Source organism: Engystomops pustulosus, chromosome 7, assembly GCF_040894005.1.
Source record: "Engystomops pustulosus chromosome 7, aEngPut4.maternal, whole genome shotgun sequence".
Lineage (NCBI taxonomy): Eukaryota > Metazoa > Chordata > Amphibia > Anura > Leptodactylidae > Engystomops > Engystomops pustulosus.
Window position 1 is genome coordinate 177,755,820 of NC_092417.1, and position 13,291 is coordinate 177,769,110.

Sequence of the window (13,291 nt, forward strand, 5' to 3'; positions counted from 1 at the left end):
TACCCATATATACAGGATAGGAGTAGTAGTACTGTGCCCATATATACAGGATAGGAGGAGTAGTACTGTGCTGTGCCCATATATACAGGATAGGAGTAGTAGTACTGTGCCCATATATACAGGATAGGAGGAGTAGTACTGTGCTGTGCCCATATATACAGGATAGGAGTAGTAGTACTGTGCCCATATATACAGGATAGGAGGAGTAGTACTGTGCTGTGTCCATATATACGGGATAGGAGTAGTAGTACTGTGCTGTACCCATATATACAGGATAGGAGTAGTAGTACTGTGCCCATATATACAGGATTGGAGGAGTAGTACTGTGCTGTGCCCATATATACAGGATAGGAGGAGTAGTACTGTGCTGTGCCCATATATACAGGATAGGAGTAGTAGTACTGTGCCCATATATACAGGATAGGAGTAGTAGTACTGTGCCCATATATACAGGATATGAGTAGTAGTACTGTGCTGTGCCCATATATACAGGATAGGAGTAGTAGTACTGTGCTGTGCCCATATATACAGGATAGGAGTAGTAGTACTGTGCTGTGCTGGTATATACAGGATAGGAGTAGTAGTACTGTGCCCATATATACAGGATAGGAGTAGTAGTACTGCGCTGTGTGTGAGAGTGCTGGGAATATTCAGGGCTCTCATGTTCTTTTCCTTTAAGTCTCTTCTTGTTTTGGAATTTGCCAGAAGTTCCACATTTGCTTCCAGGCGGCTGCGGCACAGACATAGACTAAAAATGTCCTTCACAGCTAAAGAGGTGACGATTCCGAGAAAAAAACAAGCACCTGCAGATGTAGGTAGATTGATCCCGCCTCTTGTGCACTTGCAATCTAATTTACTCATCTACAAAACAGATATTGGGGCTCATTTACTAAGGGTCCGAACGCCGCACTGTCGTCGGGTTTCCCGAATATTTCCGTTTTGCGCCGAATTGTCCCGGGATTTTGGCGCACGTGATCGGATTGTGGAGCCGGCTTTCACGCGACAGAAATCGGGGGGCGTGGCCGTCAGAGTCGGAAAAACCAGGGAATTAAAAAAATTAAATTGTGTCGCAAGATCAGCACTCACATGCACCGGGAAGAAGAAGGTGAACTCTGGCGGACCTTGCAAAACAGTGACACCTGGTGGACATCGGACGCACGATCTTCGTGAATCCCGGCAGACCCGAATCCTCCTCGGACAATGTGCCGCTGGATCGCGAACTGGACCGAGTAAGTAAATGAACCCCATTGTCTCTGTGTTGCATCATCTGCTCCTTGCGCATGCACCTCGCCCCCGTCCTCCATTATCCTGCGGTGCGGTCCGTCCTGCGCCATTACCGTTCCCGCTGTATATACGGGATTGGAGGATCACATTCCGGAGGCCTCGGTTGTGCTGTAAACAAGATTCATGGATCGTCGTTGCGGCTGGATGTGAACTTCTCTTTAGAGAAATGACAATGTTCCCCGCAGTTCTGTCTCCTCCCGGCCCCCGCAGTTCTGTCTCCCCCCGGCCCCCGCAGTTCTGTCTCCCCCCGGCCCCCGCAGCTATGTCTCCCCCCCGGCCCCCGCAGTTCTGTCTCCTCCCGGCCCCCGCAGTTCTGTCTCCCCCCGGCCCCCCGCAGTTCTGTCTCCCCCCGGCCCCCGCAGTTCTGTCTCCCCCCGGCCCCCGCAGTTCTGTCTCCCCCCGGCCCCCGCAGTTCTGTCTCCCCCCGGCCCCCGCAGTTCTGTCTCCCCCCGGCCCCCGCAGTTATGTCTCCCCCCGGCCCCCGCAGTTATGTCTCCCCCCGGCCCCCGCAGTTCTGTCTCCCCCCGGCCCCCGCAGCTATGTCTCCCCCCCGGCCCCCGCAGTTCTGTCTCCCCCCCGGCCCCCGCAGTTCTGTCTCCTCCCGGCCCCCGCAGTTCTGTCTCCCCCCGGCCCCCCGCAGTTCTGTCTCCCCCCGGCCCCCGCAGTTCTGTCTCCCCCCGGCCCCCGCAGTTCTGTCTCCCCCCGGCCCCCGCAGTTCTGTCTCCCCCCGGCCCCCGCAGTTCTGTCTCCCCCCGGCCCCCGCAGTTCTGTCTCCCCCCGGCCCCCGCAGTTCTGTCTCCCCCCGGCCCCCGCAGTTCTGTCTCCCCCCGGCCCCCGCAGTTCTGTCTCCCCCCGGCCCCCGCAGTTCTGTCTCCCCCCGGCCCCCGCAGTTCTGTCTCCCCCCGGCCCCCGCAGTTATGTCTCCCCCCGGCCCCCGCAGTTCTGTCTCCCCCCGGCCCCCGCAGCTATGTCTCCCCCCCGGCCCCCGCAGTTCTGTCTCCTCCCGGCCCCCGCAGTTCTGTCTCCCCCCGGCCCCCCGCAGTTCTGTCTCCCCCCGGCCCCCGCAGTTATGTCTCCCCCCGGCCCCCGCAGTTATGTCTCCCCCCCGGCCCCCGCAGTTATGTCTCCCCCCGGCCCCCGCAGTTCTGTCTCCCCCCGGCCCCCGCAGCTATGTCTCCCCCCCGGCCCCCGCAGCTATGTCTCCCCCCCGGCCCCCGCAGTTCTGTCTCCTCCCGGCCCCCGCAGTTCTGTCTCCCCCCGGCCCCCGCAGTTCTGTCTCCCCCCGGCCCCCGCAGTTCTGTCTCCCCCCGGCCCCCGCAGTTCTGTCTCCCCCCGGCCCCCGCAGTTCTGTCTCCCCCCGGCCCCCGCAGTTCTGTCTCCCCCCGGCCCCCGCAGTTTTGTCTCCCCCCGGCCCCCGCAGTTCTGTCTCCCCCCGGCCCCCGCAGTTCTGTCTCCCCCCGGCCCCCGCAGTTCTGTCTCCCCCCGGCCCCCGCAGTTCTGTCTCCCCCCGGCCCCCGCAGTTCTGTCTCCCCCCGGCCCCCGCAGTTCTGTCTCCCCCCGGCCCCCGCAGTTCTGTCTCTTCCCCCGGCCCCCGCAGTTCTGTCTCCCCCCGGCCCCCGCAGTTCTGTCTCCCCCCGGCCCCCGCAGTTCTGTCTCCCCCCGGCCCCCGCAGTTCTGTCTCCCCCCGGCCCCCGCAGTTTTGTCTCCCCCCGGCCCCCGCAGTTCTGTCTCCCCCCCGGCCCCCGCAGTTCTGTCTCCCCCCCGGCCCCCGCAGTTCTGTCTCCCCCCGGCCCCCCGCAGTTCTGTCTCCCCCCGGCCCCCCGCAGTTCTGTCTCCCCCCGGCCCCCCGCAGTTCTGTCTCCCCCCGGCCCCCCGCAGTTCTGTCTCAGCAGTTTTCTCGGAGTCTAATGGGGCTGAAGCACCCGGCAAATGGCTCGTTATTTGTGATGATTCTCCACGAACAATTGCAGAGAGATAATCAGGCCGACGTTTCGCAGGAGCGGGATAGATGCTTATGGGATCGATAAATGGCCGGCCTCGCGTTGCGCCCCCCCTCTCGCTTTACACGTAACGCGGAGGCTTCTAACGTCCATTAGTGAAAATATCTGACCAATAAATCCTGCTCCGGGAATCAATAGCTCTCAATAACGCTCCGGGTCACAGCACTGATAACTATTAGCTCACAGGCTATTGGTGAAAACTGGGATATGGTAAAGTAGGGGTTAAATGGTGACAAACCACAAAGGAGGCTACATGACTTACAAATGCCCTTTATAGCAGAACATACAACAGTAAAGCTACTTTAATTTCACTGGGTGTGTGTCCTCACACTGCTGTGCTCTGAGCTCACTACATGACCCACATCTATCAAAAACAGTGCAGTCTCATGTGTACTATGTGCAGTGTACCATGTGCAGTGTCCTGTGTACTATGTGCAGTGTACCATGTGCAGTGTCCTGTGCACTATGTGCAGTGTCCTGTGCACTATGTGCAGGGTGTACCATGTGCAGTGTCCTGTGTACTATGTGCAGTGTGTACTATGTGCAGTGTGTACTATGTGCAGTGTGTACTATGTGCAGTGTGTACTATGTGCAGGGTGTGTACTATGTGCAGGGTGTACCATGTGCAGTGTCCTGTGTACTATGTGCAGTGTGTACTATGTGCAGTGTCCTGTGTACTATGTGCAGTGTATGTACTATGTGCAGTGTGCTATGTGCCGTGTGTACCATGTGCAGTGTCCTGTGTACTATGTGCAGTGTGTACCATGTGCAGTGTCCTGTGTACTATGTGCAGTGTGTACTATGTGCAGTGTCCTGTGTACTATGTGCAGTGTGTACCATGTGCAGTGTCCTGTGTACTATGTGCAGTGTGTACTATGTGCAGTGTCCTGTGTACTATGTGCAGTGTGTACCATGTGCAGTGTCCTGTGTACTATGTGCAGTGTGTACTATGTGCAGTGTGTGTGTACTATGTGCAGTGTGTGTGTACTATGTGCAGTGTGTACTATGTGCAGTGTGCTATGTGCAGTGTGTACTATGTGCAGTGTCCTGTGTGCTATGTGCCGTGTGTACTATGTGCAGTGTCCTGTGTACTATGTGCAGTGTCCTGTGTACTATGTGCAGTGTGTACTATGTGCAGGGTGTACTGTGTACTATGTGCAGTGCCCTGTGTACTATGTGCAGTGTCCTGTGTACTATGTGCAGTGTGTGCTATGTGCAGTGTCCTGTGTGCTATGTGCAGTGTGTACTATGTGCAGTGTCCTGTGTACTATGTGCAGTGTGTACTATGTGCAGGGTGTACTGTGTACTATGTGCAGTGCCCTGTGTACTATGTGCAGTGTGTACTATGTGCAGTGCCCTGTGTACTATGTGCAGTGCCCTGTGTACTATGTGCAGTGTGTACTATGTGCAGTGTCCTGTGTACTATGTGCAGTGTGTACTATGTGCAGTGTCCTGTGTGCTATGTGCCGTGTGTACCATGTGCAGTGTCCTGTGCACTATGTGCAGGGTGTACTATGTGCAGTGTCCTGTGTACTATGTGCAGTGTCCTGTGTACTATGTGCAGGGTGTACTGTGTACTATGTGCAGTGCCCTGTGTACTATGTGCAGTGCCCTGTGTACTATGTGCAGTGCCCTGTGTACTATGTGCAGTGTGTACTATGTGCAGTGTGTACTATGTGCAGTGCCCTGTGTACTATGTGCAGGGTGTGTACTATGTGCAGGGTGTGTACTATGTGCAGGGTGTGTACTATGTGCAGGGTGTGTACTATGTGCAGGGTGTGTACTATGTGCAGGGTGTGTACTATGTGCAGTGCCGTGTGTACTATGTGCAGTGCCGTGTGTACTATGTGCAGTGCCGTGTGTACTATGTGCAGTGCCCTGTGTACTATGTGCAGTGCCCTGTGTACTATGTGCAGTGTGTACTATGTGCAGTGTGTACTATGTGCAGTGTGTACTATGTGCCCTGTGTACTATGTGCAGTGTGTACTATGTGCAGTGTGTACTATGTGCAGTGTGTGTACTATGTGCAGTGTCCTGTGTACTATGTGCAGTGTGTACTATGTGTAGGGTGTGTACTATGTGCAGTGTGTACTATGTGCAGTGTGCTATGTGCCGTGTGTACCATGTGCAGTGTCCTGTGTACTATGTGCAGTGTGTGCTATGTGCAGTGTCCTGTGTACTATGTGCAGTGTCCTGTGTGCTATGTGCCGTGTGTACCATGTGCAGTGTCCTGTGCACTATGTGCAGGGTGTCCTATGTGCAGTGTCCTGTGTACTATGTGCAGTGTCCTGTGTACTATGTGCAGTGTGTACTATGTGCAGTGTCCTGTGTACTATGTGCAGTGTATGTACTATGTGCAGTGTGCTATGTGCCGTGTGTACCATGTGCAGTGTCCTGTGTACTATGTGCAGTGTGTACCATGTGCAGTGTCCTGTGTACTATGTGCAGTGTCCTGTGTACTATGTGCAGTGTCCTGTGTGCTATGTGCAGTGTGTACCATGTGCAGTGTCCTGTGTACTATGTGCAGTGTGTACTATGTGCAGTGTGTGTGTACTATGTGCAGTGTGTGTGTACTATGTGCAGTGTCCTGTGTGCTATGTGCCGTGTGTACTATGTGCAGTGTCCTGTGTGCTATGTGCCGTGTGTACTATGTGCAGTGTCCTGTGTACTATGTGCAGTGTCCTGTGTACTATGTGCAGTGTGTACTATGTGCAGGGTGTACTGTGTACTATGTGCAGTGCCCTGTGTACTATGTGCAGTGCCCTGTGTACTATGTGCAGTGTGTACTATGTGCAGTGTCCTGTGTACTATGTGCAGTGTGTACTATGTGCAGTGTCCTGTGTGCTATGTGCCGTGTGTACCATGTGCAGTGTCCTGTGCACTATGTGCAGGGTGTACTATGTGCAGTGTCCTGTGTACTATGTGCAGTGTCCTGTGTACTATGTGCAGTGTGTACTATGTGCAGGGTGTACTGTGTACTATGTGCAGTGCCCTGTGTACTATGTGCAGTGTGTACTATGTGCAGTGCCCTGTGTACTATGTGCAGTGCCCTGTGTACTATGTGCAGTGCCCTGTGTACTATGTGCAGTGTGTACTACGTGCAGTGTGTACTATGTGCAGTGCCCTGTGTACTATGTGCAGGGTGTGTACTATGTGCAGGGTGTGTACTATGTGCAGGGTGTGTACTATGTGCAGGGTGTGTACTATGTGCAGTGCCCTGTGTACTATGTGCAGTGCCCTGTGTACTATGTGCAGTGCCCTGTGTACTATGTGCAGTGCCCTGTGTACTATGTGCAGTGTCCTGTGTACTATGTGCAGTGTGTACTATGTGCAGTGTGTACTATGTGCAGTGTGTACTATGTGCAGTGTCCTGTGTACTATGTGCAGTGTGTACTATGTGTAGGGTGTGTACTATGTGCAGTGTGTACTATGTGCAGTGTCCTATGTACTATGTGCCGTGTGTACCATGTGCAGTGTCCTGTGTACTATGTGCAGTGTGTGCTATGTGCAGTGTCCTGTGTACTATGTGCAGTGTCCTGTGTGCTATGTGCCGTGTGTACCATGTGCAGTGTCCTGTGCACTATGTGCAGGGTGTACTATGTGCAGTGTCCTGTGTACTATGTGCAGTGTCCTGTGTACTATGTGCAGTGTCCTGTGTACTATGTGCAGTGTGTACTATGTGCAGGGTGTACTGTGTACTATGTGCAGTGCCCTGTGTACTATGTGCAGTGTGTACTATGTGCAGTGCCCTGTGTACTATGTGCAGTGCCCTGTGTACTATGTGCAGTGTCCTGTGTACTATGTGCAGGTCCTGTGTACTATGTGCAGGTCCTGTGTACTATGTGCAGCGTCCTGTGTACTATGTGCAGTGTGTACTATGTGCAGTGTGTACTATGTGCAGTGTGTACTATGTGCAGTGTGTACTATGTGCAGTGCCCTGTGTACTATGTGCAGTGCCCTGTGTACTATGTGCAGGGTGTGTACTATGTGCAGGGTGTGTACTATGTGCAGTGTCCTGTGTACTATGTGCAGTGCCCTGTGTACTATGTGCAGTGCCCTGTGTACTATGTGCAGTGTCCTGTGTACTATGTGCAGTGTGTACTATGTGCAGTGTGTACTATGTGCAGTGCCCTGTGTACTATGTGCAGTACTATGTGCAGTGTGTACTATGTGCAGTGTGTGTACTATGTGCAGTGTGTACTATATGCAGTGTCCTGTGTACTATGTGGAGGGTGTACTATGTGCAGTGTGTACTATGTGCGGTGTGTACTATGTGCAGTGTGTACTATGTGCAGTGTGCTATGTGCCGTGTGTAGTATGTGCAGTGTGTGTACTATGTGCAGTGTGTACACTATGTGCAGTGTCCTGTGTACTATGTGCAGTGTCCTGTGTACTATGTGCAGGGTGTGTACTATGTGCAGTGTGTGTACTATGTGCAGTGTGTACACTATGTGCAGTGTCCTGTGTACTATGTGCAGTGTGTACCATGTGCAGTGTCCTGTGTACTATGTGCAGTGTGTGCTATGTGCAGTGTCCTGTGTACTATGTGCAGTGTCCTGTGTACTATGTGCAGTGTCCTGAGTACTATGTGCAGTGTGTACTATGTGCAGGGTGTACTGTGTACTATGTGCAGTGCCCTGTGTACTATGTGCAGTGTGTACTATGTGCAGTGCCCTGTGTACTATGTGCAGTGTGTACTATGTGCAGTGCCCTGTGTACTATGTGCAGTGCCCTGTGTACTATGTGCAGTGCCCTGTGTACTATGTGCAGTGCCCTGTGTACTATGTGCAGGGTGTGTACTATGTGCAGGGTGTGTACTTTGTGCAGGGTGTGTACTTTGTGCAGGGTGTGTACTATGTGCAGGGTGTGTACTATGTGCAGTGTCCTGTGTACTATGTGCAGTGTCCTGTGTACTATGTGCAGGGTGTGTACTATGTGCAGTGTGTACTATGTGCAGTACCCTGTGTACTATGTGCAGGGTGTGTACTATGTGCAGGGTGTGTACTATGTGCAGGGTGTGTACTATGTGCAGTGCCCTGTGTACTATGTGCAGTGCCCTGTGTACTATGTGCAGTGTGTACTATGTGCAGTGTGTACTATGTGCAGTGCCCTGTGTACTATGTGCAGTGTGTGTACTATGTGCAGTGTGTGTACTATGTGCAGTGTGTACTATGTGCAGTGTCCTGTGTACTATGTGGAGGGTGTACTATGTGCAGTGTGTACTATGTGTAGGGTGTGTACTATGTGTAGGGTGTGTACTATGTGCAGTGTGTGTACTATGTGCAGTGTGTACTATGTGCAGTGTGTGCTATGTGCAGTGTGTACTATGTGCAGTGTGTGTACTATGTGCAGTGTGTGTACTATGTGCAGTGTGTGTACTATGTGCAGTGTGTGTACTACGTGCGGTGTGTACTACGTGCGGTGTGTACTATGTGCAGGGTGTACTATGTGCAGTGTCCTGTGTAGTGTGTACTGTGTGCTGTGTACTATGTGCAGTGTGCTGTGTACTATGTGCAGTGTGCTGTGTACTATGTGCAGTGTGCTGTGTACTATGTGCAGTGTCTTGTGTACTATGTGCAGTGTATGTACTATGTGCAGTGTGTGTACTATGTGCAGTGTGTGTACTATGTGCAGTGTGTGTACTATGTGCAGTGTCTTGTGTACTATGTGCAGTGTCTTGTGTACTATGTGCAGTGTCTTGTGTACTATGTGCAGTGTATCTACTATGTGCTGTGTGTGTACTATGTGCTGTGTGTGTACTATGTGCTGTGTGTGTACTATGTGCTGTGTGTGTACTATGTGCTGTGTGTGTACTACGTGCGGTGTGTGTACTACGTGCAGTGGGTGTACTATGTGCAGTGGGTGTACTATGTGCAGTGGGTGTACTATGTGCAGTGGGTGTACTATGTGCAGTGGGTGTACTATGTGCAGTGTGTGTACTATGTGCAGTGTGTACTATGTGCAGTGTCCTGTGTACTATGTGGAGGGTGTACTATGTGCAGTGTGTACTATGTGTAGGGTGTGTACTATGTGTAGGGTGTGTACTATGTGCAGTGTGTGTACTATGTGCAGTGTGTACTATGTGCAGTGTGTACTATGTGCAGTGTGTGCTATGTGCAGTGTGTACTATGTGCAGTGTGTGTACTATGTGCAGTGTGTGTACTATGTGCAGTGTGTGTACTATGTGCAGTGTGTGTACTATGTGCAGTGTGTGTACTACGTGCGGTGTGTACTACGTGCGGTGTGTACTATGTGCAGGGTGTACTATGTGCAGTGTCCTGTGTAGTGTGTACTGTGTGCTGTGTACTATGTGCAGTGTGCTGTGTACTATGTGCAGTGTGCTGTGTACTATGTGCAGTGTGCTGTGTACTATGTGCAGTGTCTTGTGTACTATGTGCAGTGTATGTACTATGTGCAGTGTGTGTACTATGTGCAGTGTGTGTACTATGTGCAGTGTGTGTACTATGTGCAGTGTCTTGTGTACTATGTGCAGTGTCTTGTGTACTATGTGCAGTGTCTTGTGTACTATGTGCAGTGTATCTACTATGTGCTGTGTGTGTACTATGTGCTGTGTGTGTACTATGTGCTGTGTGTGTACTATGTGCTGTGTGTGTACTATGTGCTGTGTGTGTACTACGTGCGGTGTGTGTACTACGTGCAGTGGGTGTACTATGTGCAGTGGGTGTACTATGTGCAGTGGGTGTACTATGTGCAGTGGGTGTACTATGTGCAGTGGGTGTACTATGTGCAGTGTGTGTACTATGTGCAGTGTGTGTACTATGTGCAGTGTGTGTACTATGTGCAGTGTCTTGTGTACTATGTGCAGTGTCTTGTGTACTATGTGCAGTGTCTTGTGTACTATGTGCAGTGTATGTACTATGTGCTGTGTGTGTACTATGTGCTGTGTGTGTACTATGTGCGGTGTGTGTACTATGTGCAGTGTATGTACTATGTGCAGTGTATGTACTATGTGCAGTGTGTGTACTATGTGCAGTGTGTGTACTATGTGCAGTGTCTTGTGTACTATGTGCAGTGTCTTGTGTACTATGTGCAGTGTCTTGTGTACTATGTGCAGTGTCTTGTGTACTATGTGCAGTGTATGTACTATGTGCTGTGTGTGTACTATGTGCTGTGTGTGTACTATGTGCGGTGTGTGTACTATGTGCGGTGTGTGTACTATGTGCGGTGTGTACTATGTGCGGTGTGTGTACTATGTGCGGTGTGTACTATGTGCGGTGTGTACTATGTGCGGTGTGTACTATGTGCGGTGTGTACTATGTGCAGTGGGTGTACTATGTGCGGTGTGTACTATGTGCGGTGTGTACTATGTGCGGTGTGTACTATGTGCGGTGTGTACTATGTGCGGTGTGTACTATGTGCGGGGTGTACTATGTGCGGGGTGTACTATGTGCAGGGTGTACTATGTGCAGGGTGTACTATGTGCAGTGACCTGTGTACTATGTGCAGGGTGTACTATGTGCAGTGTCCTGTGCAGTGTGTACTATGTGCTGTGTACTATGTGCAGGGTGTGTACTATGTGCAGGGTGTGTACTATGTGCAGTGTGTGTACTATGTGCAGGGTGTACTATGTGCAGTGACCTGTGTACTATGTGCAGGGTGTACTATGTGCAGTGTCCTGTGCAGTGTGTACTATGTGCTGTGTACTATGTGCAGTGTGTGTACTATGTGCAGTGTGTGTACTATGTGCAGTGTGTGTACTATGTGCAGTGTGTGTACTATGTGCAGGGTGTGTACTATGTGCAGGGTGTGTACTATGTGCAGGGTGTGTACTATGTGCAGGGTGTGTACTATGTGCAGGGTGTGTACTATGTGCAGGGTGTGTACTATGTGCAGGGTGTGTACTATGTGCAGTGTGTACTATGTGCAGTGTGTGTACCATGTGCAGTGTGTGTACCATGTGCAGTGTGTGTACCATGTGCAGTGTGTGTACCATGTGCAGTGTGTGTACCATGTGCAGTGTGTGTACCATGTGCAGTGTGTGTACCATGTGCAGGGTGTGTACCATGTGCAGGGTGTGTACCATGTGCAGGGTGTGTACCATGTGCAGGGTGTGTACCATGTGCAGGGTGTGTACCATGTGCAGGGTGTGTACCATGTGCGGTGTGTGTACCATGTGCGGTGTGTGTACCATGTGCGGTGTGTGTACCATGTGCGGGGTGTGTACCATGTGCGGGGTGTGTACCATGTGCGGGGTGTGTACCATGTGCAGGGTGTGTACTATGTGCAGGGTGTGTACTATGTGCGCTGTGTGCAGTGTGTGTACAATGTCCTGTGTTTTGTACAGGGGGCGCCAGATTCAGGATTTCTAGGTCACGTTCTTCATGAATCTGGCGCCCCCTGTACTGCCCTGACACATTCATGATTTCTGTCGCACAATCTTAGTGAACCGCCGCACGCAGCATTATACACTTACAATGCACTTTTAGTGCAGTTTCCGAATTTATAAGTTAATGAGCCCCATTCTGTTTAAGTACAGTGCTGTACATTGTATAGTGGATGTGCTTGGTATTGCAGCTCATTCGCACTCAGTTGAATGGGATAAGACTTCAACCATGTGACCTACGGATGTGATGTCATAATCCCGAGAAACTCTTTTACCATGAAATTGTAAGGTACAAGTATCTGCTGCATAATACCGGCCCATACAGGAGCAGCGTATGGCGGCACGTGCTTACAGAGGTTCAGGTGTCTTTACGTGGCCAGAGGTATCATGAACGCATGGGCCCTCTGCAGAAGCGTGCAGCGCGACATCGTTCCCTGATATGTGAATGTGATCTGCAGGGGTCGGGGATGTGTCCTCAGGCCTGGAGGTGACATCGCAGACGTCTCCTTATTCCCTGAGCTTGAGATTTGTGTCCCCCCCCCTCCCTGCCAGCCAGACCAGACCTGGCCCCGAGCCCGGGAGCAGCCATAGAGTCAGCGCAAGGATCAGCGTCTGGTGTAGAGCTGGGAGCGAGCGCTGATTATATTACCTGCGGCTCGTGTCTCCATTACAGCCGCCGCCTGTGTCATATTATCTGTGACTTAGAGCAGCCACTAACCGGGATGAAATATCCTCCAGAAACCAAACTCATCACATCCTGGAAATGGAAGGACCAGGACGCCGGGAATACCTGGAGCTACATGGCAGGGGACCCGGCAAAGATCAATGGGGGGGGGGGGGGTCATCAATCAGCCTGGTTTATGGAAGGACACCCACAGATACTGATCAGGAGACCGGGCGAAGATCAATGGGGGGGGTCATCAATGGGCCTGGTTTATGGAAGGACACCCCCAGCTACTGATCAGAAGCCCGACGGAGATCAATTAGGGGGGGGGGGGTCATCAATGAGCCTGGTTTGTGTAAGGACACCCCCAGCTACTGATCAGAAGCCCGACGGAGATCAATTAGGGGGGGGGGGGTCATCAATGAGCCTGGTTTGTGTAAGGACACCCCCAGCTACTGATCAGAAGCCCGGCGGAGATCAATTAGGGGGGGGGGGTCATCAACGAGCCTGGTCTATGGAAGGACACCCCCAGCTACTGATCAGGAGACCGGGCGAAGATCAATTAGGGGGGGGGGGGGTCATCAATGAGCCTGGTTTGTGTAAGGACACCCCCAGCTACTGATCAGAAGCCCGGCGGAGATCAATTAGGGGGGGGGGGGTCATCAATGAGCCTGGTCTATGGAAGGACACCCCCAGCTACTGATCAGAAGCCCGGCGGAGATCAATTAGGGGGGGGGGGGTCATCAATGAGCCTGGTCTATGGAAGGACACCCCCAGCTACTGATCAGGAGACCGGGCGAAGATCAATTAGGGGGGGGGGGGTCATCAATGAGCCTGGTTTGTGTAAGGACACCCCCAGATACTGATCAGAAGCCCGGCGGAGATCAATTAGGGGGGGGGGGGTCATCAATGAGCCTGGTCTATGGAAGGACTCCCCCAGCTACTGATCAGGAGACCGGCGGAGATCAATTAGGGGGGGGGGGGTCATCAATGAGCCTG

At 52.3% G+C, this 13,291-nt stretch overlaps 1 protein-coding gene across 1 annotated transcript in view; it reads right to left on the bottom strand.

Moving 5' to 3' along the window:
• Positions 1–12,375, bottom strand: part of LDLRAD3 (low density lipoprotein receptor class A domain containing 3) — a 157,645-nt gene extending 145,270 nt beyond the window's left edge. Inside the window, exon 1 of the mRNA XM_072119045.1 lies at positions 12,278–12,375. Coding sequence (XP_071975146.1) covers positions 12,278–12,317 — 40 coding nt within the window. The 5' untranslated portion in view covers positions 12,318–12,375. The remainder of the gene's footprint in view (positions 1–12,277) is intronic.
• Between the last annotated feature and the right edge of the window lie 916 nt (positions 12,376–13,291).